Source organism: Poecilia reticulata, chromosome 22 (genome assembly GCF_904066995.2).
Source record: "Poecilia reticulata chromosome 22, P_reticulata-male-v2, whole genome shotgun sequence".
Taxonomy (NCBI): Eukaryota; Metazoa; Chordata; class Actinopteri; order Cyprinodontiformes; family Poeciliidae; genus Poecilia; species Poecilia reticulata.
Genome location: NC_088851.1, coordinates 10,594,272 through 10,617,075, shown reverse-complemented (window position 1 = coordinate 10,617,075; position 22,804 = coordinate 10,594,272). Strand labels below are relative to the sequence as shown.

The window sequence follows — 22,804 nt, the reverse complement described above, 5'->3', positions numbered from 1 at the left end:
CAGGGAGAGGGACGGGAAGAGCGGGGGAATGACTGGTGACCGTGAGGGAAGAGAGAGAAAGACACAGAGGGAGAGAGAGAAAGGGGAGGGCTGTATGATTTAGCTGCAGGAAGCATTAAGAAGGAAAAACACTGCAAACGGGACGTGCAGCTTTCACTCTTTCAGTGTTGGGACGGGTTCCGTTCTGGCTCCTCAGAGGAGAACTTCTCCCACCGGGTCACACTTTGTTTCAGCTGCGCTCCCTCCACTCTGGAGACTTGTCTTCTTATTACAATCCGAGATTATTATTTCTTCTTTTTTTTTTTTTTTTACTGCTTTTCTCCTCTCCCCTCCTCCGTCTCCCTGCGCTGGGTGTAATTTGTGTGGAGGCTCGGAAAAGAAAAAGAAGCAGAAGAAGAAGAAGGCGACACCACAACAACAGGAGGACACGAGATCGCTTCGGGAATACCGCTTGGAGTTCTGGAGAGGGGAGGGAGAGAAAAAACACAACCCCGCATAATGAAAGCCGCCTTGGGATTCTGCTTGATTTTCCTCACGCTGCACTCTCCCGGTGTGCTGTCCCTGTCCACACGTAAGTTGCACCCAGATGTCCACCGATGCGCAAAGTTCCGCTCCTGCAGCGGGGGAGGGGGGGGGGGGGGGGGGTCGGCTTGACTCTCTCTCTCTCTCTCTCTGTGCTGCTTCACCCGGATCTGCTCATGTCCAAGTGTGGGCAGCAGATCTGAGTTTGAAGCGGCACCGCGAGGAGACTGGGTCCTGAGAGCCAAACCTGTTGCAGAACTGGATTACTGCGCTGTTACATAAACATTGGGATTTCAGCTGCATTTCACTGACGTGGAAAAGTAAAAAAAATATATATGATTATGCAAGACAAGATAGGATTCCATATTTTAGTGATAATGAGTATGTATTTATCTGTTTTCCTTTATCCATAAGTTATTGCAATAATAACAGTGATTACTATAAACGTGAGCCAGTTTGATAAGCTATATGATAAGACAGTAAAAAAAACAGCATTTATGTAACAGGGGAGAAAAAAAAATAGGGTTAGAGTGGAACAATACATCCAGGTCAGACTGTACATGACACCTGGTGAGACAAAAATATTAGCAAATTTTAATGGAAAATGAGGAATCCCAGTTCTTTTTCAACATTAACAAACGTTTTAAAAATACAAACTGTTTTTTTCCCTTTCCTTTAAAAAAAAAAAAAGAATTTTTAATTGTTTTTATTAGTATATATATTGCAGATTAAAGGCATTCTGAACACAAGAAAAGTATTATGTTCTGACAAATAAGATAAAGATGAATCCCTATTTTAAATCTAGATTTTAAAACTTAGAATCCATTGTAGTCCTTTCTCAATGAAAGTTGTGCAGCAGCCCTTTAATGTGATATTAATCTGGATTGATGCAGATGGAAAATTATCCACCTTCCAGTCAGGATGTTAAGCATCTCTGACATCCTTGTAACCATAGATGCAGAAGTTTCCATTTAATTCACATCATTTTATTACAGGACCGTTTCACAACCTGTGTCATCTCTAGCATTTTACAAGAAAAGGTAAATTCAGTCTAACTATACACACAATTTGATCCTAGCTATGAAATCTCCGCATCAAGATCAGTTCAGTTTTCTGTGTAAGGAAACCTGGCCAGCCGACTGCATTGAGTCGACTTGCAGCATTCACTCCTCCTGGATGAACGCGTAGCGCCAGCTGAAAACGGCTCGCCTTGCGTTGTTGACTTTCCTGCAAACACAAAGCGCCTAGACTAGACGCAATGCTGGAAATATTATCAACCCGTTTCTTCTGCCTGGAAATAATATTAATACTTCGGTGTGGCTCAGCCAGGGCTTCGATTTGAAGACGACAGAAAGGCAAAGATTAGGGTGATCCGAACGAGGCCTTCTGACCCGAAACACGTTAAGCTCATCGGCAAAGAAAAATGATCAAAATTCAAGAGGAAGCATGCAAAAAGCTGGTCAGCAGCTATAAGAAGAGTTTAACTGTTGTGCAAATAAGAAGGGTAGAAATGATTGTGGATGTCCTTTTTTACATGGAAAATGTGAATAAAAACAGATTATTATATATATTTTAAAACCAATCTTCCTTTTACACTTTTTTTCAGAAATGTTCATCTCGTTTACTATTAGAAATTAACTTCTTGGCTGACTAAAAATGATTATAAATGTATAAATAAGTCATAAAAATACAAACTCGTTGCTGGAAAGCTTTAAAGTGATTATTTTTTTCATATCAAAAAGGTGCAGAATTGTTTTTAAGTGGCTTTTTTTTTACTGTCTTGTCCAAAACTATTAAGTTGTATTTACTTATTATTGAGGCATTTGGATTCTTTCAATGAGTTTTACAGTTTTCAGGGACTAAATTGACCCGAGTGAAAAACAGCAATAGTTACGATTCGACACGGACATTGTAGATAAAATAACTCATAGCAGCATATCGAGGCAGCAGGTGCAGCTCCAATTCTTCCCACTAAAATAATCCGACACGATGAATCTTACTAATGGTCATTAGTCTTACTAATGTCATATTTGGCGCTCATCAGAATTTTTGATTTTGATGCACGTTCAGTTGCCAAAACAAAACGCTTTGTGCTTTTTGCATCATACTGGAAGGAAAAAAAACCAAAAAAAAACATCACGGCATCCTCCTTTCAGCCAGCTGACCAACAGTTTGCAGCAACAGGCTCCTTCACTCAAGGCTCCAACCAGCTGGAGAAAACTCTCGTCAGTTTCTCTTAACGTCCGATTAAAAAAAAAAAAAAAAAAAAAAAAAAAACTTTAACCCAATCGGCTGAAAATGTTACAGCTACAGAGGTTGCAACTTTCGAAACAACTTCTTAAATTAATCGACCCAGGCCTCCTTGGGACCCTTCCTGATTGCGCTCCGTTTGATTTGTGGATACGTTTGGGGGGCTGAGGTATGGGGACAAATGCCATTCTGTCTGCCTGACAGCCCAGATTATTGATGTTCTCCTGCTGCAGTTGCGTTGCTTGTATCCCATGCGGAGAGCAAGCTCCCCTCCAGGGAGGCTGGATTTCAACAAGTCAGGCCATAATTCGTTTAGCACATGGCGAGCATGGGGGCTTTACGGACCGCAACAAAGCGGTGACATCACTTGCTCGGGGTTTTGGAGAATGCGGGAGCGCCAGCTTAATGCACAATAATGTAAATAAATCACAGTTATGTCCGGCTCAGCCGCTAAGAGGCTGGATTAGCTTTAATGGTGAGCTCACTAGCAAACAGCAGCTCTTCAGACCCTCATCTCGTTTTTTAAAAGGCACAATAAAAGGAAAGATTCAGGGCTTTAAAGGGAAAAGCAAGCAATGAATGTAACCTTTGCTTCTGCTTATTCCACAACGTTAATGGTCGTTAGCTTTTAACGCTGTTATAAAGGGCAGTGAAGCCCCGTCACACAATCTGCTACCAGCATTAAGTTGTTTAAATGTTGGTGTTTTATTGCATCCCAGGGCCGAAGAACAAATATCGCAATTATCACAGTGCCTCGCAAAAGTAATCACTCTGCCTACGCTTTAAAAGCACCAGCTTCAGTGGATTTTATTGGGATCTAAACCAATGCAAAGTTTTTCTTTTTTCAGTAAAAAAAAATGTATTTAGCTCCCTGAATTAACGCCTTGCAGATCGTCACTTTCTTCCAACGCTGTTGCCTCACTCACGGAGAATAAATAAAAAAAGAAACGGTAAAAAGCAATTAAGTCCAACCAAAAAATCCCAATTCTATTCAAGATTGAACTTTGACTAGGCCATTCTAAAGCTGAAATGTGCTTGGTCTCAAGTTACCTGCAGCTTCAAACTGGGTTTCTATCACTGTGTTCCTCAGTCTTCAGGATTATGTGGACTCTACGTACTAATCAGGTGACTTCTAGAGACAGCTGGGTGCACTGCGTTTTATTTAGGGGTATGAGAGTAAGAGAGCTCATATAGAAATGCAAGCTGCACCTTTCCGAGTTCAGCAGACTGAAGCTATTTGCCGTTTTTCTTCCATTTTAGGCATTATTTTGGTCCCGTCTTATGAGATTCTAAGAAAGGGGGGAAAAAATGGTCTCAAAGCAATTATGTAACCAAAATACGTCACATTTTGTAAATTTCTTTCGCCTCAGGTTAGAAATAAACACATATGATTCTGTAAATCAAGAAGAAATCAACTCTGCTGCTCCTTCCTCAGCCTCTTCGCAGACAATGTTGCATGGCTCATTGTTACCAAATGTTGCGTGACTTCCTCAAAAATCTCCAAACGGCTCATGTGCATCGGTTGTCAAAGAGTCCAGAAGAAAGCTCCCTTTCAGCTGCTGGATGGACGAGCGCAGAGTCGCTGCTTTACTGGTGGGAACAGCGAGTGCGACGTACCTTTGAAGACCACCTCAGACTAGAGTCTAGACACTCGGGACTAGTAATGCAGTTGGCAAGTCGTGGAACAAAAGCAAAGGCATTTTCTCATTTCTCAGCCTGAATTCCGTCACCCATTATCATGATGTTGGACTCATCCTCGGGCGTGATGAGAGCTTCCGTCTCTCCAAACAAATCATTTCGTACAAGCCATTTCCTCCAGTGAACGTGTTGGGGAGAGACAATAAACAGCAGTAATTGTGTCTCACTTTGCAGTGTTTGAACTGCAAAGGAGAGGGGTGTTAAGAGGGCTTCGCACCCCGCTCCGGGGCAATGTCCCGTCCTCAGCGCCTGGAATACATAAACACCGATTGTTATTCAGCTGGAGCGGGGTATTACTGGCTAATCATGGTCCACTGTATCCAGTGACAAAGACAAACAGCCCCTTTGCATCGGCTTGTTTATGTTCGTGTGTGAGCACGCATGTATGGAAGCGTCGTGTCGAAGGCCTCGAGAGGCGGCAGTGATACTAACAGGGGAGTGGAGTTACAGATGAGCTGGTGTCTTCAAAGGCGGCTCCGCCATGAAAGACCACACAATGTCTGTCAGCGTAAGGTGGCTGGCTGCTGAATAGACGTGGCCTCGGGCGCAGATTTTGTAGTGGTCTGACAGTGTTGACACTCTCGTTTGCAAGCTGCTCAGTCATTTCCTCATAGAAACCCTCTCAGATGCGTTCGTATTGGTTTCTGCATCGGTTGGGAACTTGTTTTTTGGGGGTTTTTTTGTTAGAATCTTGCCGCTTTAGAAAATAAAATCCTTTCTTCTCATCTTTTCTCCTTGATCCTTCCTTTTATCGGGCGGTTCACCTGAGAGATCAAAAGCGTCTTTATTTTAAGCGCGATTAGGATGTGGGTTTACCAATTTTGAGCTGGACTCTCTTTAAATGTGAACCTAATAGTACTAAAGACAGTGAATGAGTATGTTTTAGCACAAAATAGTTCACCTTTTGTGCTTAGTGCATCAGAAACTGCTGATGTGTAGTGTCATGGTTCCTTCCTCTTGTAGCTTTTTGAACAGTTCTGTATGAAGAGATTGGAGTTGGACAGCAGAGAGTTACTGCTCACTGAACCTTAATGCGCGGGTTTATGGCAGTCATTTTCCTCGTATGCGTTGTGGTATTTTTTGTCCCTGATGCAATCTGAGTAATTTAACGTAAAAATGTTAAAATCAATTACATGTGTACAGCTTTAAAAAGCTAAATTTAGACTGCTGTGGTGGTGCAGGGGTTAAGCACAGCCCACATAAGGAGGCATTGACGTGGCTGTAGCAGGTTCGATTCCCAGCCTGGTGACCTTTGCCGCATGTCTTCCCTCTTTCTCTTTACCTACTTTCTTGTTTTAGCATTTAAAAAAAAAAAAAAAAAAAAGCCACTAGAGACAAAAAAAATATACTAAAATAAGACTAAATCTCATCACTTACACCAGGGTTTACCCCAGTGTTTTATAAGCCTGGCGGGCCACCAGGCTTTACTTGTGCCCCCACCAGGCTAAGCCAGGCTAAGCATTGCTAAGTTGTTTTTAAATGTTTGCATTTTTTAGGAACTTATAGTTGGTGTTCAGGTATTAATCTTCCAATCTTTTAATAACACATAATTATCAAGTGATATTTTCAAATTTCCTGTCAAGTTTCAACATTTTTTAACTCAAAAAGACGACGGCCCACTGGGTTTAGCAAGTTTTCTGGGGGAAACCTTGTTAACACTTTCTTATCAATGATGTTTCTATCTGATGCGTTCTCTCCTATCTGCCATTTTTGACAAATATTTTGTCCTGTGACTGTAGTTTTTGCAAGGCAGTCTCAAAATGTCAAATGTCTTTTATGTCAGTGATCTTGACAAAATGATCCAAATCAAAGGTGTTTTCAGTTTTTCTTTGACATATAAGTCATATGTTACGTTATTGATGAGTACCATGTAAAACCAAAGTTTAAATGAGGTTTAAATGTTTATTTCTATGTTTTTTCCCCCCCTTCACATCATTCTGAAGAAAAGATGTTCATTAAGAACAACAGAATGGTGAGTCTGGGGTTTGTTACTGAAAAGACGCATTTCTGCAGGCGATTTCCAGTGGATAGTAAGACCATCTTGAATTGCCTTTCATCTGGAAGTTAGTCTGAAAGTGACACACACAAGAGGTGTGGACAAAGTGTTATTGGTATTAGAGGCAACTGTGCAAACTTTCTCTGCAGGCCAAGCTCATCTGCATTCAATAAGAGGAGCAAAAATCACTAACAGAACCGTAAAACAGATGACCGGACTCTCTATGATCAGGACTTGTCTGTGTGTCTGTGACAGCAGAATCTGAAAAGGTCCTGGGTTATGTTATGTTCCCACCACAGTTAAACTTCTGCTAGTAAGTTTAACGCCGCCGTCTAGATCTTTTAGTGTTTCAGTGGCTGGACTCCCGCTAGTTTTTGTGACCAACCTTGAGAGCTAAAGCAGAACCAACTTATAAAGACATTGCTTGGTAAAGCGCCCGAGTGTTCCCAGCATTGCCTTTACTACATCATTTGGTGTAAATGGCCTGAAGACGAGTGAGTCTAAAATTTACAATTTACTTTAAATTGGTTTATTTTAATAGACACTGAGAAGTATGTTGAGCAAAGATGGAATCTTGCTTTAATGAACAGCAGCAGTCAAGTTTTGGGTTGTTTAAAGCTTTGGGATTTAGTCACTTCCTTCCTGACGAGGCATGCTTTAGCCTAATGAGACAAAAACCAAGGTTGAAAATTAAATGAGTCATAGACTTATTTAAGAGGAAGATGGTGTCATTACGTCCATTATAACTCCATTTCCTCTTTGCCTTAAACACCGTTAATAGTAGATGAGTGATATATTAAGCCTACTTAAAACATCATAACATGCTGGATTATGCGTGTCCTGACCAGAAAAAAAACAGTAAAGAGCAAGCAAGATGTAATTTCTTTGCTGGAAGCAAACTACTTAATAGACGACTTCAAGACTTGCAAAGAAATCAGCGTGGCCACTACTGGATCGATGTTGATTGTCGCCACCATTTCCATTTTCACAAAAGGTCTTACCTCAGGTGATTCACAGGTCCAAGATATAAAGTGTACAAATCAGAGCCACTTTTATGTCACATAAATGGAAAGATATTAGCAGAAAATCCAGTTGAATTCAGAAACGTTGCAGTCAAAAACACAGCAGTCTCTCACTTCCCTGTTTACCTGCCTCATATTTAGTCATATCTTTAAAAATCAAGTCTTGTAAAAAAAAACAACAAAAAAAAACAGTGCCATCCTTGTTTCATTTAAACCATGGCAAGATAACAGCTGTGCTGCCTGGCCTCGGTCTCTATCAGGTTGGTCAATTGGTTGTCTCATCAGCATTTCCAGGTATCTTCCATTACAGTAAGTCTGACATGATTGAAGGTTTCCCCAATTTCCACTGGAAACTGTAAAAACTACACCCCTGCAACGCAGCAGATGAGAAAGTGAAAGGTTAAAGACACTAAACCCGCTAACCGTGTAGCCGTCTTTCTGGCTCAGCCTTAACAAGAATCGATTCGGTTTCTTTACAGAGTTCATGGAAAAGATGACGTTACTTTATGGTTACCCGTTACCCTAAACGATGATGAAAACCAAAGTCTAAAAAGCTGTCAGAAATAGACTCCCTTATGCTATACCACGTAGCTTAGCTACCAGTAGCATCAAACTTCTACTTCTTCTACTTTTAACCGCAACTCAAAGGCTCATTACTGCCACCACCTGGGCATCAAGAGTTGTGTCAAGGACATAATAAAACACAGAAAAGAAAACTCTTCATATGAATTCCCATAGTGATGCGTTTCTGGAGTCCAATTTCTTTTCATGTATTCTCATGGCTGAAAAGTTGGGAGGAAAATTAAAATGTCGGTTTACGTAAAATTTGGACCAAAACATCAACTTATTTTTTTCTGACCTAAACAAAGTATTTGTCAACTTTAAATAGCCACAAAAAAAAAGATTTCCAATGACATTCTTTGAAGGTTTATTATAACAAATTGACTCTGTATTATTTCATATGAAGTCCAAAGCCTGTTCTTTTATCTCCCCAACACAACAGCCTGTCTCCCTCCTAACTAACACCATCAAACTGGCTTCTCTCTTGCAGATGTAGCAATCGTTTACCCCCAAGACCCTGTGCTTCGCATGGGGTCCAACCTGACCGCCAGCTGCTGGGTCCACCCCGAACTCGGGGTCCACGCCAACTCTCTTTTCTGGACGCTGAATGGTCATCAGCTTCCCAGCTCCCTCTACCGAGTGCTGAGCCCGACCAACCTGAGCGTGACCCTGGCCGGGCTCAACGCCTCCAGGCAAACCTCTGGCGACAACCTCGTCTGCCACAACCACAAGGGGCACATATTAGCTGGCTCCTGTCTCTATGTTGGGAGTAAGTTGAAGTTTAAGACGTGTAACATTTGAACAGTTGTGTCTACATCTGTTTTTTTTTTTTTCTTTTTCGTTGTTTTTTTTTAATTTTTTATGCTTCGTCGTATCTGCAGAAGATTTCTAAGTAAAATGCTTGGATCACTGGATGGAGCAATACACAGAAGAGATGAGGGGAATGAAGAGGAAATGGGAGTAAAAGGGAGAGCGAGGAAGTAGTGGGTAGATTTTTAAGTGTCCCTGCACAGCTGAAGTTAAATTTTATGCTTTTTATGACCACCTTTAGACCCAGTGAGAGGCCTCAGTGATGCTTTGACCATCTGTGTGGTCCACTGTTGCTGCAAAGGCTTGACAATTTACGGACGAAGAAAACCACTTGTACTTTTGCACTTGTATGAGCAAGCACCGATCAACCTTTCCTGCACCTCATTTTCTCATAAACATAACCTTGTCTCTAATGTACAAGCAACATTTTAGCACAAAGAGATTGACGCTGTGATGGAGGGGGAAAGCTTTTGGGTCAGTTAAAGAGAAAAAATATGTTCTCTTAGTTGGACAAAGTCATGTTTGTGTGTCCTGTAGTGACCAAGGTAAACAGCATCGTCGGTCTGGATGTCTTTGCTCTATAGAAACGGGAAAATGAGAAATATCTCCAGTTGCTCAGTTGACTTCGTGAAATAAATGCCGAGACAAGCAGCAGCTACTGTTTTGAAATCACTTTTGTGTCTTAGTAATTCTAGATTGTTTACTTGTTGAGGTGCAGATCATTTCGTCCTGTTACCATCTGATCATTTGGCCATGCATGTAATTTTGTACCTGAGGAACAAGGATTTAGTGCAATACTTTGTAATCTACTACTGGTAACGTATTAGAAATAAATGAAGTTAAATTAATACCTACAAATGTGAGGTTTGGTTTAGTCGTTGATCTCAATCTCTCATATTTCCCCCTCAAGTGAGGTGCGACATAAAGTCTGAACGAAATATTATAAATCTAGCTTCAGTTAAATTATATGTCATTTATGAATATGAATATTTATCTCTATAATTCAGCCAAATACTTCACTTGTAAGAGAAACGCTGATATGCATGCTTAAAATACATGTTTATGGATAAGAAAAGGCACATTTAGTCAGAGAAGTCTAGTTTCATCGTGATGAACATGCATGTATTTAAAAATTTTTTTAAATAGTTTTAAATATCTTCAGAAATCCTTAATTTGTAGGCGATCGTGTGACTTCTCTCTTCATCGATTCCTGTTTGTGCTCATTTCTTCCTCTTTAAAATAGCTTTCTTTAATGTCCAGCGTTTTAAAGGACACACCTTTTTTAGGGAAAGAAAAAAATTTAATTGTGCTTCATTGTAAATAAAAAGTGAATGTGAAAACTATGGGGGGGGGACACCAAATGATCAAAGCGGCAAAAATTCAGAATATCAAACTGAGCAGAATCTGTGCTACAAAGACAAATAAGACTTAGAAATGTTCAGTCACTACAGCTGGTGGTTATTTTTGCCGTTTGATCTGTGGATGTAGTAAACTGTGGACTACATTGTCATTCCTTTGTTCACGGTTTTCACTGAGGAGGAGAAGAAGAACGATGTTGGACTCACACAGCTCAGATATCCACTGGCTTTTTCCTCAAACACATTAACCGAGATGAAGCTGATATCATAATTTCTGAGTGACACTGGCACTCCGTATACTCTGTGTTCCTCGGAGAAGGTGACCATAACTCTGATTTGGACCGTGCACACGCGTGCACATGCACACACACACACACGCACACACACACCCCACACGCACGCACACACACACTAATTAAGAAAGAGGATAAAAATGCAGGAAAGACAGGAGTTAATTTTACCTCTTCGCTGACTCGTTTATCCTCTGTTTTATCTCCCTTTCTTACCTACATGTTCGCCACTTCCTGTCTTCCACCCGTCACTCTCGCCACACCTCGTTCCGCCCCAGTGCCTCCAGAGAAACCAGTCAATCTGACCTGCTGGTCCCGGAACACCAAAGACCTGACGTGCAGCTGGGCGCCCGGAGGAAAAGGAGAGACAAACATCAGCACGCTGTACAAGCTAAAGTACAAACTCAGGTACAGAGACACACTGAAACCTCACTGATGATGAGGACATTCGGAAAGTTTGCCTGAAAACTGCAAACTACATTTAAATAAAAGTCTCAGCTGACGGGGGGGGAAAGAAAGCAAAAACGTATCATCACTCCCCACTTAGATGGTACGGCACCGAGAAGGAGTGCGAGGATTACAGCCACACGCAGCCGTACTCCTGCAGCATCACGCAGGACCTGCACCTCTTCACGCCGTATGAGATCTGGGTGGAGGCCTCCAACCGGCTGGGCCGAGCGACCTCCGACGTCATCATCCTTGACATCCTAGATGTGGGTGAGTGAGAGAAGCGACGCGCATTGACCCTCTTGCTTTGTCTGATGTTGTCTTTGTGCCGTCTAGCCTTACACCCTAGACAGCAGAGAAGCTTTTTAAAGTGAACAATATCTCGCCGCCTTTCCTCTCTGCAGATGCTAGATGTACTCAAATAAATCATTGGTCTTCTGTGGATTAGCTTTTTTTTTTTCCCCTCTGGGTAAATTTAATCAATCATCTTAATTACCTGGTAACTCTTAATTAAATTAGGTGAATGATTAAAGTTGATTGTCTAAGTGGGAGTACCTTGTTGTTCCATAAGCGGTGCTAAACAGCGTCAGGGCTCCAAGCAATCTAAAACCTCCTCTTAGCACCTGCCTCATGTTTGAAATCATTACAAAATCCGAGGTGCAAATACGTCTTAATGTTATTTGCTTGTTATTTGTTAATAAGCCGGCAGCGATTTGAACGCTTTCACCCTTTAACCTCGCCTCGCCTAAGCAGTTAACTTGACAAACCTGAGAGCGAAAACGTTGTTTTAACTTAATGTAGCTCTTAACATAATTGTACAAATGAAAGATGTGTAATGATGTAGTTTGCCTAAAGGGCTTCTTTTTTTTTTCCTTCTTTTCGGCAGACATTCAGAGGAATGTGAATGAGCGTTCTCATTTGTCTTTTAACTGCCTGGAAAGCTTACAGCTCCGCGTTATGCAAGGCTCTTAAGAGCACCTTCTTGATGTGTTTCATCAACTTATGCAATATCAAAAAATGCTAAGTAGCGGTGCCAATGGGGGGGGATGCTTAAGTACTTCTAGAAATTATGTCTGATTCTGCTGAAGTATCGCAACAGCAGCAGTGGTCCAAAGTGGTTGGAACGATTCAAGCTTTGGAAATGGAAAATAAAACAAACAAAAAAAACCTAAATGAACCTGCAGAACTTATTCTTTTGATGTTCATAATTAATTTTTTTAAAATATATATATATTTTTTTACATTTAGTGTGAAAGATAGGGAGTTTATGACACACCTGACTAAATCCACAAAAAATTAATTAGCATAAGTTTTGTTGGGTTGATGCTTTTATGGACAGTAAACGATGGTAGATTTTCACAGGCAGGGGGAAAACAACTGAATTCAGTTTTAAACCTGCTGATCAGCGATCAAACATCTCTAATTGATTGGCGATTCAATCTGATATTTTAGTTATCGTATTGCAATAATGTGGGGACATTTTAAGTGTGTGGCCATTTCATGATTTCCAAAGATCAACACATGCTTGACTCAGTTGATTGTCGTTTTCCTCCGTCTTTCTCATTTTGAACAAAATGGCCATTTTTATACCCCAGTGGAACAAAAAAAACATATTATTAAATGTCCTGGACATCCTGATCAACTAAAAAAGTGAAGTATATGTGCTTATACAGGGAAATGTGCCTGTGAGGCATTTTTATAAAACATTTTTTTAACACAGGATTAAATAAATTTAAGTAACTTAAAGGGTGGATTTAAGAAAAATGTTTTCTTAAATGCTTCTGTAATTTGCTTATTCTTATGTAACTTTATGAAGGGTGAACAACTGAAGGCATCCCATTTATTTATAATTCATCAGATCTGTTTTGCTTTAAAAAAACAAACAAATTTTAAACACAAATATGATCAGGTCTCCATAAAAATATCTTTCAGAATTCGATACCAAAACAGTATCCTTAAGTTTATACGAGCGGTAAGAAAGGCAAACAAATCCAACTGCTCCGATTTTTTACGTGACGTTAATATGTTGGGGCACATCACATTACATCACGCTGTAATCTGATTTCGCATAAAGCGGAGAGTTAAACGAGCCTCCATGGCTGCAGTGTCACGGCAAAGTTTTCATCTGACTTCACACTGATGGGAAGTGAGTTGCATTCCCTTTTAAAGCTATGCTATGTGGTCAGTTGCCGAGCTTACAGGAGCATGCAACAGGATCAAATGCTCCCACCGTGCCAGGCGTGCGCTCCGGCCTGGACATTCATGCCTTTTTTTGTTCTGACTCTCGGGCTCGTCTCATTGTAAAGCGCCCAGAGATGACTTTTTGTTTCGCGCTGGCTTTGAACTCGATTGAAAGCCAGCGTCTCTTCTGACGAGCTCATTTTCTCTTTACTCATGCTTGGTGGACATAAACACAGAGAAACACTCGCGCACGCACGCACACACACACACACACACACACACACAGACTGATGGAATGTTCCATGCTGATCCTCGAACCTAATCCTGTCTCCAAGGCAGCTGCAGACCCCGAGGCCTGAGCAGCCCGGGCTTTGAGGCTTTAGGTCTTGGACCTGAAATAATACAACCTGATAAGCTTGGAATTCCTCGCCTTGTTCTCTGCTGGCACTCTCTGAACTTTTCTGGGAAAAACGTCCTGAAAGAATACAAAGTTTCTGGGCCGGACTTGCCAGCGGCAGGGAGACGAGCGTCCATCAAACGTTAATCCTATTGTTCTTGTTAATGTATGCAAGCACACACCTGTTTACACGCCTCGAGGGCTGGGCCGGGGCCCCCGCACAGAAACAGAGGGGCATCCTGGGAGTGGGCGTTTTCTCGATTCGTGTGAGTGAGTGCTGTGTTTGGGTTGTCTCTCGTGTCTCGTTTACCCAGCCTTTTGCTTTCATTCGAGCGTCTTCCACGGCAAAAGCAGGTCATTAGGAAACCACACCTGCGCCGAGCTGGTGTGAGTCACTCACACCTACGGTCGGGTCCAATCAGTCCTGAAGGCGAGGTGGAAACTCCTACGGGTCTCCCGCATTCCTCAGTCGTTGGGAGATAGAGAGCTAGAGGAAACTTGTACACGTATAACTTGAAAATGATGACGTGTTGCGGGGTGACACAACATATACAAACACTGATTCATCTCCAGTGTGTCACGTCTCAAGTATCTGCTATATACACTTGCACGGAATTTGCGAGGTTTTGGTAATATCTTACCTGCAGTGGGTGCCTCTCTTGTCAACTTGAGTCACTGTCTCATGTTCTGGAGGCCGTAGCTAACGGCTCTGACGAGAGATACCGAGGTGAGAATCCGCCTCTAACTTCCTGAATCAACTCCAATCTCAAACAAACCATGTAAACACTTGTTTGTTTTTTTTACTTTTAAACCTTTGCTATAGTCGCATTAAGCAGTTACTTACACAGGAAATAAGAGGGTGGAGGCAGTGCGCCCTCAATGATCTTCCTGAGTGAAACAAGTACCGAGAGGGGAGCATGTTCTGTCAGAGTTACCATCTGATATAAATGTAACGTTTTGAAAATAATAAAAACAATTATGGCGGTTAAAGTAAACTCAGTTTTAGTTGCTCTTATGCTGCAATGGTTCTGAACGGATCTCTGACTGGTCAGGTTTTACATGCTCAGTTGTGAGTTTCATTGATGGTGTGCAACTTTTTAACTCCCGATTCCCCGGATGAGTTCAGTTTTATTCGGATCTCATCTGTACAAGCCACCAAAAACTACAGTGGAGATGATAAACGTCGGCCTGTGCCAAAGCGAACAACGTTGAGCCACGTTGCACATTTAAATTGAAATAATAGTCTATTGTGCAGAACGCCTCTGGGCTGCACATTATAACAGTATTTATGATTAAAAGTCATTCTTTATAATATTCAAGGTTTCAGGGGGAAAAATTGAGAATCTTTTTTATGAGACAAAACATTTTTGGGTCTCACTAATCTTCAGAAAAAAGAGTAATGATAATGATTTTAGCTCATTGATTGAGTTCAAAGTTTCTGCGTTTAGAGACATTTCATTCATTCATTTTGATAAAATCTTTCTTGGCAGTCTTAACGATTTATACCTTAAAAATATATTCATTTAACAGAATACACAATTGTTTGTTCTCAGATTAACTCATACTTTGAGCATTGAAACAACATGTTAATATCTCAATTCACATACAAAGTCCTGCTGGTTTTGTGAGCTTCCAACTGTACAACACACACACATGCACGCACACACACACTCACACACACACACACACAAACACATTTTGAGGCCTGTTTCTGCAAGAGCTGTAACCAGATCCTGGTTAGATCGTAGGGATTCTCCAATGGCCTTCTCAGCTCGCTTCACAATCATTTTCCTTTTTCTTTTTAGATGCTGACAGAATATTTATGTTGTTCTCTGTTTTCTCTCCTGACAGTGACCACAGACCCTCCCTCAGGTGTGACCGTCAGCCGCTTGGGCCAGCTGGAGGACCAGCTCAGCGTTCGCTGGGAGGCGCCGCCGGCTCTCAAAGACTTCCTGTTTAAGGCTAAATACCAGATCCGCTACAGGCTGGAGGAGAGTCAAGACTGGAAGGTAAAAATATCTCACATTTTATATTCGCATATATATATATATATATATATAAAGCTGTATTCAAATTACAGTCTGTTTTGTCTTATTTTACCAACAGAGCAGTGATTATTATCAGTATAGACATGTATTTGTATAATTTAATATTAAACATACTATAGATAAAGATTCCTTTTGGGTGCATAAGACTTAGTAAGATCAGATGAAGCAGTGCAGGACTGTTGGGTGTTGAACTGAAGCATTGAAGGAAACAGAAATCTGTGTAATATTGGTAGATTATCAGTTATCAGATGATAATATTGGCCCCAAATTAACAAAATCATCTTATATAATATAAATTTTGTAACATGCTTGCAAATTTTCTCCTTGTTAGCAATTAATGCATGCAAACCCTGGCAGATTGTACTTGTAGTTAAGTATTTGAATGAATTATGGATGTAAATCCCCCCCCCCAAATCTCATGTAGTTTAATTGAACACATGTGAAATATGACAGAGTGTGAAATCTGTTCATACCAGAATAACTCTCAGCGATGTCGTGTTTAAAGTACAATATAAAGAGGTAAAATTAACCTAAAACGTTGTCAAAGCAGATACTAACAATCCCCAAATGATAAATAGTCAGTTTTAAACTCCTTAAACAGTGTTTTGTGTGGTAAAATTAGGTGCCCTAAACTGTAGAATAGAATAGAATAGAATAGAAATATCCATGTACATTTTTGAAATTCAGGTGTGCAAACAGGAGTTTACAGACAAACAAGAATGAAAGATTGTACAGTAAGGCAAGCTGATCAAAGTTAATGTAATATATCTTGTATGAATTACCTCCAGCTAATCCTAAACCTCTGGCGATCTCTGCTGTATTACAGGAATTACATAAAAAATTTCCCGAGGTTTATTTTCAATTAAAAAAATACTCCTACAGTAATATTTCTTTATGTCTTCATTCCAAGATGGATAAAATTAAAGGGTATTCTTTTCACATGCGCTGCACGAACTAAAGGGCTCAGGGCCCTTTTTTTGTAGAAATTGCAGCATTGTTGTTTTAAAATGCTGCAAAATGTGTGTAAACAGGCCCAAACAGAAACGCAGCGGCACACTGTTTTTGATGCGGACGGTTTTGTAGAGAAATCATTTTCCCCAGGATAGGAGGGAAGATTCTCCTGTAATTAGGGAGGAATTACAACGCTGTAATATAAGCAAGTCGGTACCTGCAAAGTGGAAATGTTAAAAAGCAAAAAAAAAAAAAAATGGAGGCGGAGGAGTGGAGAGGCGCGGTGATACCGATACGAAGGAGGAGGGAGGAGAGGGTGGCTTGAAGGGCTGATGGTGGAAACAAAGCGCCTCTGAAGCGGCCCTAATCATGAGGTCATGCTGGGGAACGGAGGGGATACATCTCAGCTGTTAATGTCTTCAATATGGCTGCAAAGACGCTCAGCTGTAACGTCTGCCTCAGTTGGCCGCCTGTGCGTCACATCATTAGCTCTCCAATGCCTGTAATTTACATGTTCTGCTTTCTGTTGGAGTCCTCCTTAACAAGTGTTTACAGACAGGATGTCAGAGAGAAAGTGGGGGATTATTAGGCCAGATTATTAACTGCAGTCTGTGTGTGTGTGTGTGTGTGTGTGTGTGCGTGCGCGCGTGTGTGTGTGTGTGCTTCTTTCTCCTCCCATTTAAAGTATCTTGCTGTCTTCAGTTCTTGTTTGTGTGAGTACCTGTGTGTGTATGTCGGAGTATCCGAGTCTGTAATAAATAATAGGGAACAGATTTTAGCCAGCAGGCACGGTTACGTTAAAATACTTTCATAAACATGCTGATCAGGAGCTGCTAAACAATGTGGTGCACATGCATGTTTTGGTCTGCGCATGGTTTGCGGTTGTGTTTTCTGCATCTTGATTCTGCTTTGTGCTTTAGTTTTTGCCCATTGGTATTTAATACTGTGGTCGGACCTCCAGCGCTCAGCTCCTCTGTGTTTGTGCCTTTCCTCCGCTGCCCAGGTGATGAACGATGTCGGGAATCAGACGTCGTGCAGGCTGGCTGGCCTGAGACCCGGAACGGTGTATTTCGTGCAGGTATGGCGGGTTTGTAGCAATGCGCTTGAGGCCAAGTGAGGCCTGGTGAAGCTCCTGGTTTTTGGCGACTAAACCAATCGATAATGCGATGCATCGTTCATTTCCCCAACTTTCCACAGCTGGTGTCACGTACATCCTGAACAATTCAACTTAAAAACTAACAAATATATTTAAGGGGAAGGATTTAAAGATATTAAATAGCTGCAGTAGCATGTCAGCGTTATTATGCACGCCGTTAAATGTCGGGAATCAAGTTAGCGCTTAGCTGAAACCCCTTTTGGTTTAATTTCAGCAAGCCACACCACCATGAGGTAACGCTTGCCCCACTCCGGTTTGCAAAAGTTCATCAAATCTATCCCTTTCTCTCTTCAGTCCCACATATGTCCAGTCAGATTTATTTCTAGACTGGTTCATCCAATCACAAAATTGTCATTTCCTCCTGGTGAAGTCTTTTCCTTGTTGGTGTGGATGAGGTTGTAAATCCCTCTTCTTCTTCAGGTTGACGCCACGCATTTTTCACAATTTGGGCCAAAACTTGGCTGTTGTTTGTAGCTGCTCACAATTTTGAACGCTTTGACAAAAACATGCACATCTGAAGAAACATAATCCCAAATCACGATGCTCCTACCGCCATGTTTCGTACTGCGTATTGATCATACCTGAGTAACTTCTCATAAACACTGCTGGAAGAAACGGTTCTCCCCGCTGAAACCGCCATTTTTTATATAATTAAAATGTTAAATTGCCAACATTATGTCTTCTTTTTTCAAACATCAATCATCCAATAAAAGACACCAAGCAAAAGTCAAGAGCAAAATAATCTGACCGGCCAGATTATACCCAGCTCAATTAATAATTAATAATCCTTTCAGTGGTATAGAATTTGTTTCCAAGACGGATTTTTTTCAACAAAGAATAATACCCAAAGCTCTATTTTTTATTTTTATTTTTGTGTAGCTGAACTTTTATTTCAGGTTCATCAGACTCTCTGTAACCGAAGGGAGAACTAAATTCTGAAATTAATTCAAAAGATCCAGTTCATCTTATTTCCCTTTAGTTGGTTTGTTTGTTTTCCGTTTCAGGAAATGCAAACCAATCAAACTTCAGTTGCATTCAAAAGCACATCTACGTAACATTAAAGATGGAAGAAAAACAAAACCCTTTGGAAATGATTTGTAATGGTCTCAGCTTTTCACGTAGGGGAAAAAAACAAAACGGGATTTTAGCAGGGGCGTGTACGCTTACGAGAGCCATTAAAGGTTTAGCGACTGGCCGTTGTTAATTTGCGTCGTATTTTCCACAGGTTCGGTGTAACCCCGTGGGAATCTACGGCTCTCGCAAAGCTGGGATCTGGAGCGAGTGGAGCCACCCCACAGCTGCTTCCACACCCCACAGCGGTGAGAACGATCACACACACACACAGGCGCGCTTGTCAGGGGTCTCCTCACAAGAGCTTTTTTTTTTTTTTTTTTTCATTCTTTGGGATCATTTTGGTCCATAAAGAAGCAATTTTTGATATCACAGTGTACCGGGCGCCCAGCAGCTCTCTGCGGCCGTCGCATGGAAACAGATAATTGCACTTTCAGTCTTCCATTCTGTTTTCTTTTGATTATTTTGTCATATTTATTTATCCAATATAGTTTGAGCTCGTCAGGGAAATGACAAGAAACAGACCTACTTACTGCGTTTTGACAAAAGCATCATTTTCTGGCAAAGACGAGATGAAAACTGTCAGGAATCCTTGAGCACTTGTGCTGTCTGCCATCCTGGATCCAGTTAGGTCTCTCCAGACGCAGGAATACAGTAACTGCTGTATAAAATGTTATCATAAACTGGCCACAAAAAAGACCACAGTTATGAAAACAAAACCCTGTTCATAAAAACTCACATTTTTCCTGCAAGGGTTTCGTCGGGGGAGGGCTCAGAAAGTATTTATTACGGCGCGAAGAGACAAAAAGGTCCTCTGTTAGTGGGGGAAATAAGTTCTTGTTGTTTTCGTCTTTAGCCGTTGCTCCCGTCGGCCCCGCTGCCCTTTCCATGCAACTCTTTGCAGCGCAGCGAAATCTTTTTACATCTAGGCCTGCATTTTTACATCGCTTACTTCCTGACTTCATTATAGACACAGTTTAAAAGCTTCAATGGCAAATTATTTGAACTTTTTGGATGATTTACCTCAAGTAAAGCTTCTGGAATCAGGGATTTCACCAAATTGATGCAGACTGGTGGAATTGTCACGGCAATGAAACGAACAGTCACATTCCAGTTTCTGGTTTTGGGAATTTGGATTATTAACCCATTTATGAATCACTGGCAAAATATATATTTTCTAGTTTTGATTTATAGTATGAGAAAAGCAACCGGTTGGACAAATTTGAAGTGTCCTTTCTTGACATTAAGGAGGTGACAGGCTAACAAGCATGCAGGAGGATCTGACAAGAAGTGGGTGAATGTCAGGAGTATGTAATCTACAGGTATGGGAACCAGGTGAGGTCATTAAATGTTGGGACGGAGCTGCGAGGCTGACGAGAGACTGGAGCAGATGATCGTCACCAGTGGTCACCGCTCAGAAAACTAGTTTAGTTTTTTTTGTCGATTGGTCACGGATTGCTACCGATGAGGCATTTTATGAGCGTCATCTTGTTGCCGGTAATGCAAAGAACATGTAAAACTCATGAAATCACCTCAACTAAGATACAATGAATAATAATAATAATAATAAACAACCTGTGATGTTATTCTTGATAAAGCGTGATTTGTACCCAGTTTCAACATGTTTCTACAAATGATTGGTTGTATATGAGATACTGAGGGACATCTAAACAACTAGAGTCAACATGCAAAAAAAAGCCTTTGTTTACTTTGGTATCATTGTGGTGTGCTGTGGGCTTTTTGCTTGGTGATGGATTTAAATAAAATCAAAATTCAGTCATTCTCGCTTTGAGAACATCTAATTTCCTACTTTGTTGTTTGATTTTGATTTTCACACCAATCTGAGGCTAACATAAGTTTCTTACTGTATCTACCATTAGCAGATAATAGGAACAACATCCTGTGGTAATGTTGGCATGGACGGGTGTGAGATTGTCATTGGAGGATAATTTTATATAAAAAAATAGCACCATAGCACAGCATTACCCAAGAATGTAAATTCGTAGAACATTGTATAAACAACGTACAGCTGGAGAAAACTCTCCATTTAATGTGTTAAAAACCTTTTTTATCCTGATAACCAGCTCACGCCTGGTGTAGTGTTAAAATTTCCCCATAAAAGCAGCACGTTTAAGATCACTCTTTTACACTTTTTTACAACTTGCTTTAAAGAAAAATAAACAGAAAAAACAACTCAATGCAGGCAAGTATATATATATATATATATATATATATATATATATATATATATATATATATATATATATATATATATATATATATATATCTCAACATTTAATCTCCAAATCTCCTCTCCTACCCTGATTCTCCGGCCCTTAGAGCGACTGATGTCCTGTGACTCAAAGTCCAGCGGCGACTCCAACTCCACCCTGCGGCGGGAGCTGAAGCAGTTCCTCGGCTGGGTGAAGAAGCACGCCTACGGCTGCAGCAGCATGTCCATGAAGCTGTACGACCAGTGGAGGGTGGACATGCAGAAATCGCCAAAAACTCGCAACCAGGTAGGTAAGCATCGCCAAATGCCGAGAAGAAAGCCTACGCAAACACACACGTCCGCCATGTAACCGCGAGCGGGCCGTGCGCACAAACACAAACAAACTGGAAATGATTTTTTCTAAAAGCTGATTTGTAACAGACTGTGTCTTTAATTTAGGTTCTCCAAGGGGATAAGTCGTAGCACATGTCGGCCCTGCAAGCAGAGACGAACTGAACGAATGCAGTTTGTATTTTTATTTTTTATTTTTGTCTATATGTGTGAATGAGGGGGAAAAAAAAAAACTAGAAAGAAAAAAAGCGACTGCATTCTCATATTGGAAATGTAAAAGACAATTTGCTCCAGAAGAAATCCAGAGAGGAATTAAAAAAAAAAAAAAAAAAAAGTGGGAGACGCTTCGTTTCTGCATCCTTTCCAGTCGATTTGAGCTCCTCTAAGCGGTGGAGCTGTTTTCACTCGTCGCAGACGAGAAAGAAACTACTTGGGCGCAAACGACATTGTAGCATGAAGATGTCGGACAGCGGTGAAGACTTTTGACATGCATTTGACCTGAATGTGCACAGGAGAGATGAAAACTAATCCGATTTCCGCCCGAATGTTGGCTAAAGCGCCTAAACGTGTTGTTGGTGGCATTTGGAGCGCCATCTAGTGGCGAGTCAGCGTCCAAGAATTCTCTAAATGATTCCTTGTCTCACATCCCAGTGTAAAAAGAAACACGGAACAGATTATGATTCAGTATTTTAACTAGTGCGTCGCTATGTTAGGTTGATAGTGTGCCAAACTGGTCCACCCAGGATTTGTCTGTTTCTGAGTGCCAGTATGTGACTGATGGTGTTTGCGTCGGCTGCGGAAAGCCTTTATTTTTGTACTAAATTGTACCAGCATATTTAAAGTATAAAGCTATGTTTTATAATTCTTAAGTTAAATTTAGTCAGTAAAGACTGTACAATGACTGAAGTTGTTATCAATCTCTAATTGTGTTCTATAAAAATGTTGACAGAAACACACGTGGTCTGATTTTTGTGCGTGTGTGTGTGTGTGTGTGTGTGTGTGTGTGTATTGAACGCTTGATAAATACACAGTTCAACGCAGATCAATGCAATTCATCACATTCTAATTTCAATTTCTTCCTGCTTAACCCTGTTTAAAAAAAACTAACTTACTGCTGCTTTTAAACTACTAAATGTAGTACATCTTCATTCTATATTGTTATTTTCTATGTATGAAATCAAAATATTTGCAAATAAACTATATATATATATTTAACTTTCATAATTAATTTGTTGAATTGCTTTAGGAGCAGCATGAATAGCTGTTCTTAATAAAAGACGTTTGATCATGTGTTTTTATTTTGTTTTATTTTATTTTAGTAAGTGATGTTCAGCTCATTGCCTTGTGAGTAAACATTAACTAAAAGTTCAAGATGATATTGTAATTGTGCCAAAAATACATTATTGTGTCGTTTGTTTCCATGGTAATACAGCTGATCTGAGGTAATAGTGTCTCATCTTTGAATCCCTCCTGGTTTAATGTC

At 40.7% G+C, this 22,804-nt stretch overlaps 1 protein-coding gene across 2 annotated transcripts; it reads left to right on the top strand.

The window, feature by feature from the left end:
* Nucleotides 1-22,767, top strand: crlf1a (cytokine receptor-like factor 1a). Of its 2 annotated transcripts, none has more exons than XM_081603535.1 (9): nucleotides 1-571; nucleotides 8,540-8,818; nucleotides 10,786-10,915; nucleotides 11,055-11,224; nucleotides 15,384-15,541; nucleotides 17,535-17,609; nucleotides 18,913-19,006; nucleotides 21,099-21,277; nucleotides 21,430-22,767. In XM_081603535.1, exons 1-9 carry the CDS (start codon nucleotides 499-501, stop codon nucleotides 21,451-21,453), a joined length of 1,182 nt encoding a protein of 393 aa, XP_081459661.1. In that variant the 5' UTR covers nucleotides 1-498; the 3' UTR covers nucleotides 21,454-22,767. The 2 variants fall into 2 exon arrangements, with proteins under 2 accessions (XP_081459661.1, XP_081459662.1); XM_081603536.1 differs by having other exon boundaries at nucleotides 21,099-21,281.
* Nucleotides 22,768-22,804: the final 37 nt, after the last annotated feature.

Bases quoted from the DNA above. Each gene is read 5' to 3' on its own strand.
- crlf1a (XM_081603535.1), top strand. From the start codon at position 499: ATGAAAGCCGCCTTGGGATTCTGCTTGATTTTCCTCACGCTGCACTCT. The intron at 17,610-18,912 runs GTATGGCGGGTT...TATTTTCCACAG, and splicing joins GAACGGTGTATTTCGTGCAG to GTTCGGTGTAACCCCGTGGG. The intron at 21,278-21,429 runs GTAGGTAAGCAT...TCTTTAATTTAG, and splicing joins CGCCAAAAACTCGCAACCAG to GTTCTCCAAGGGGATAAGTC.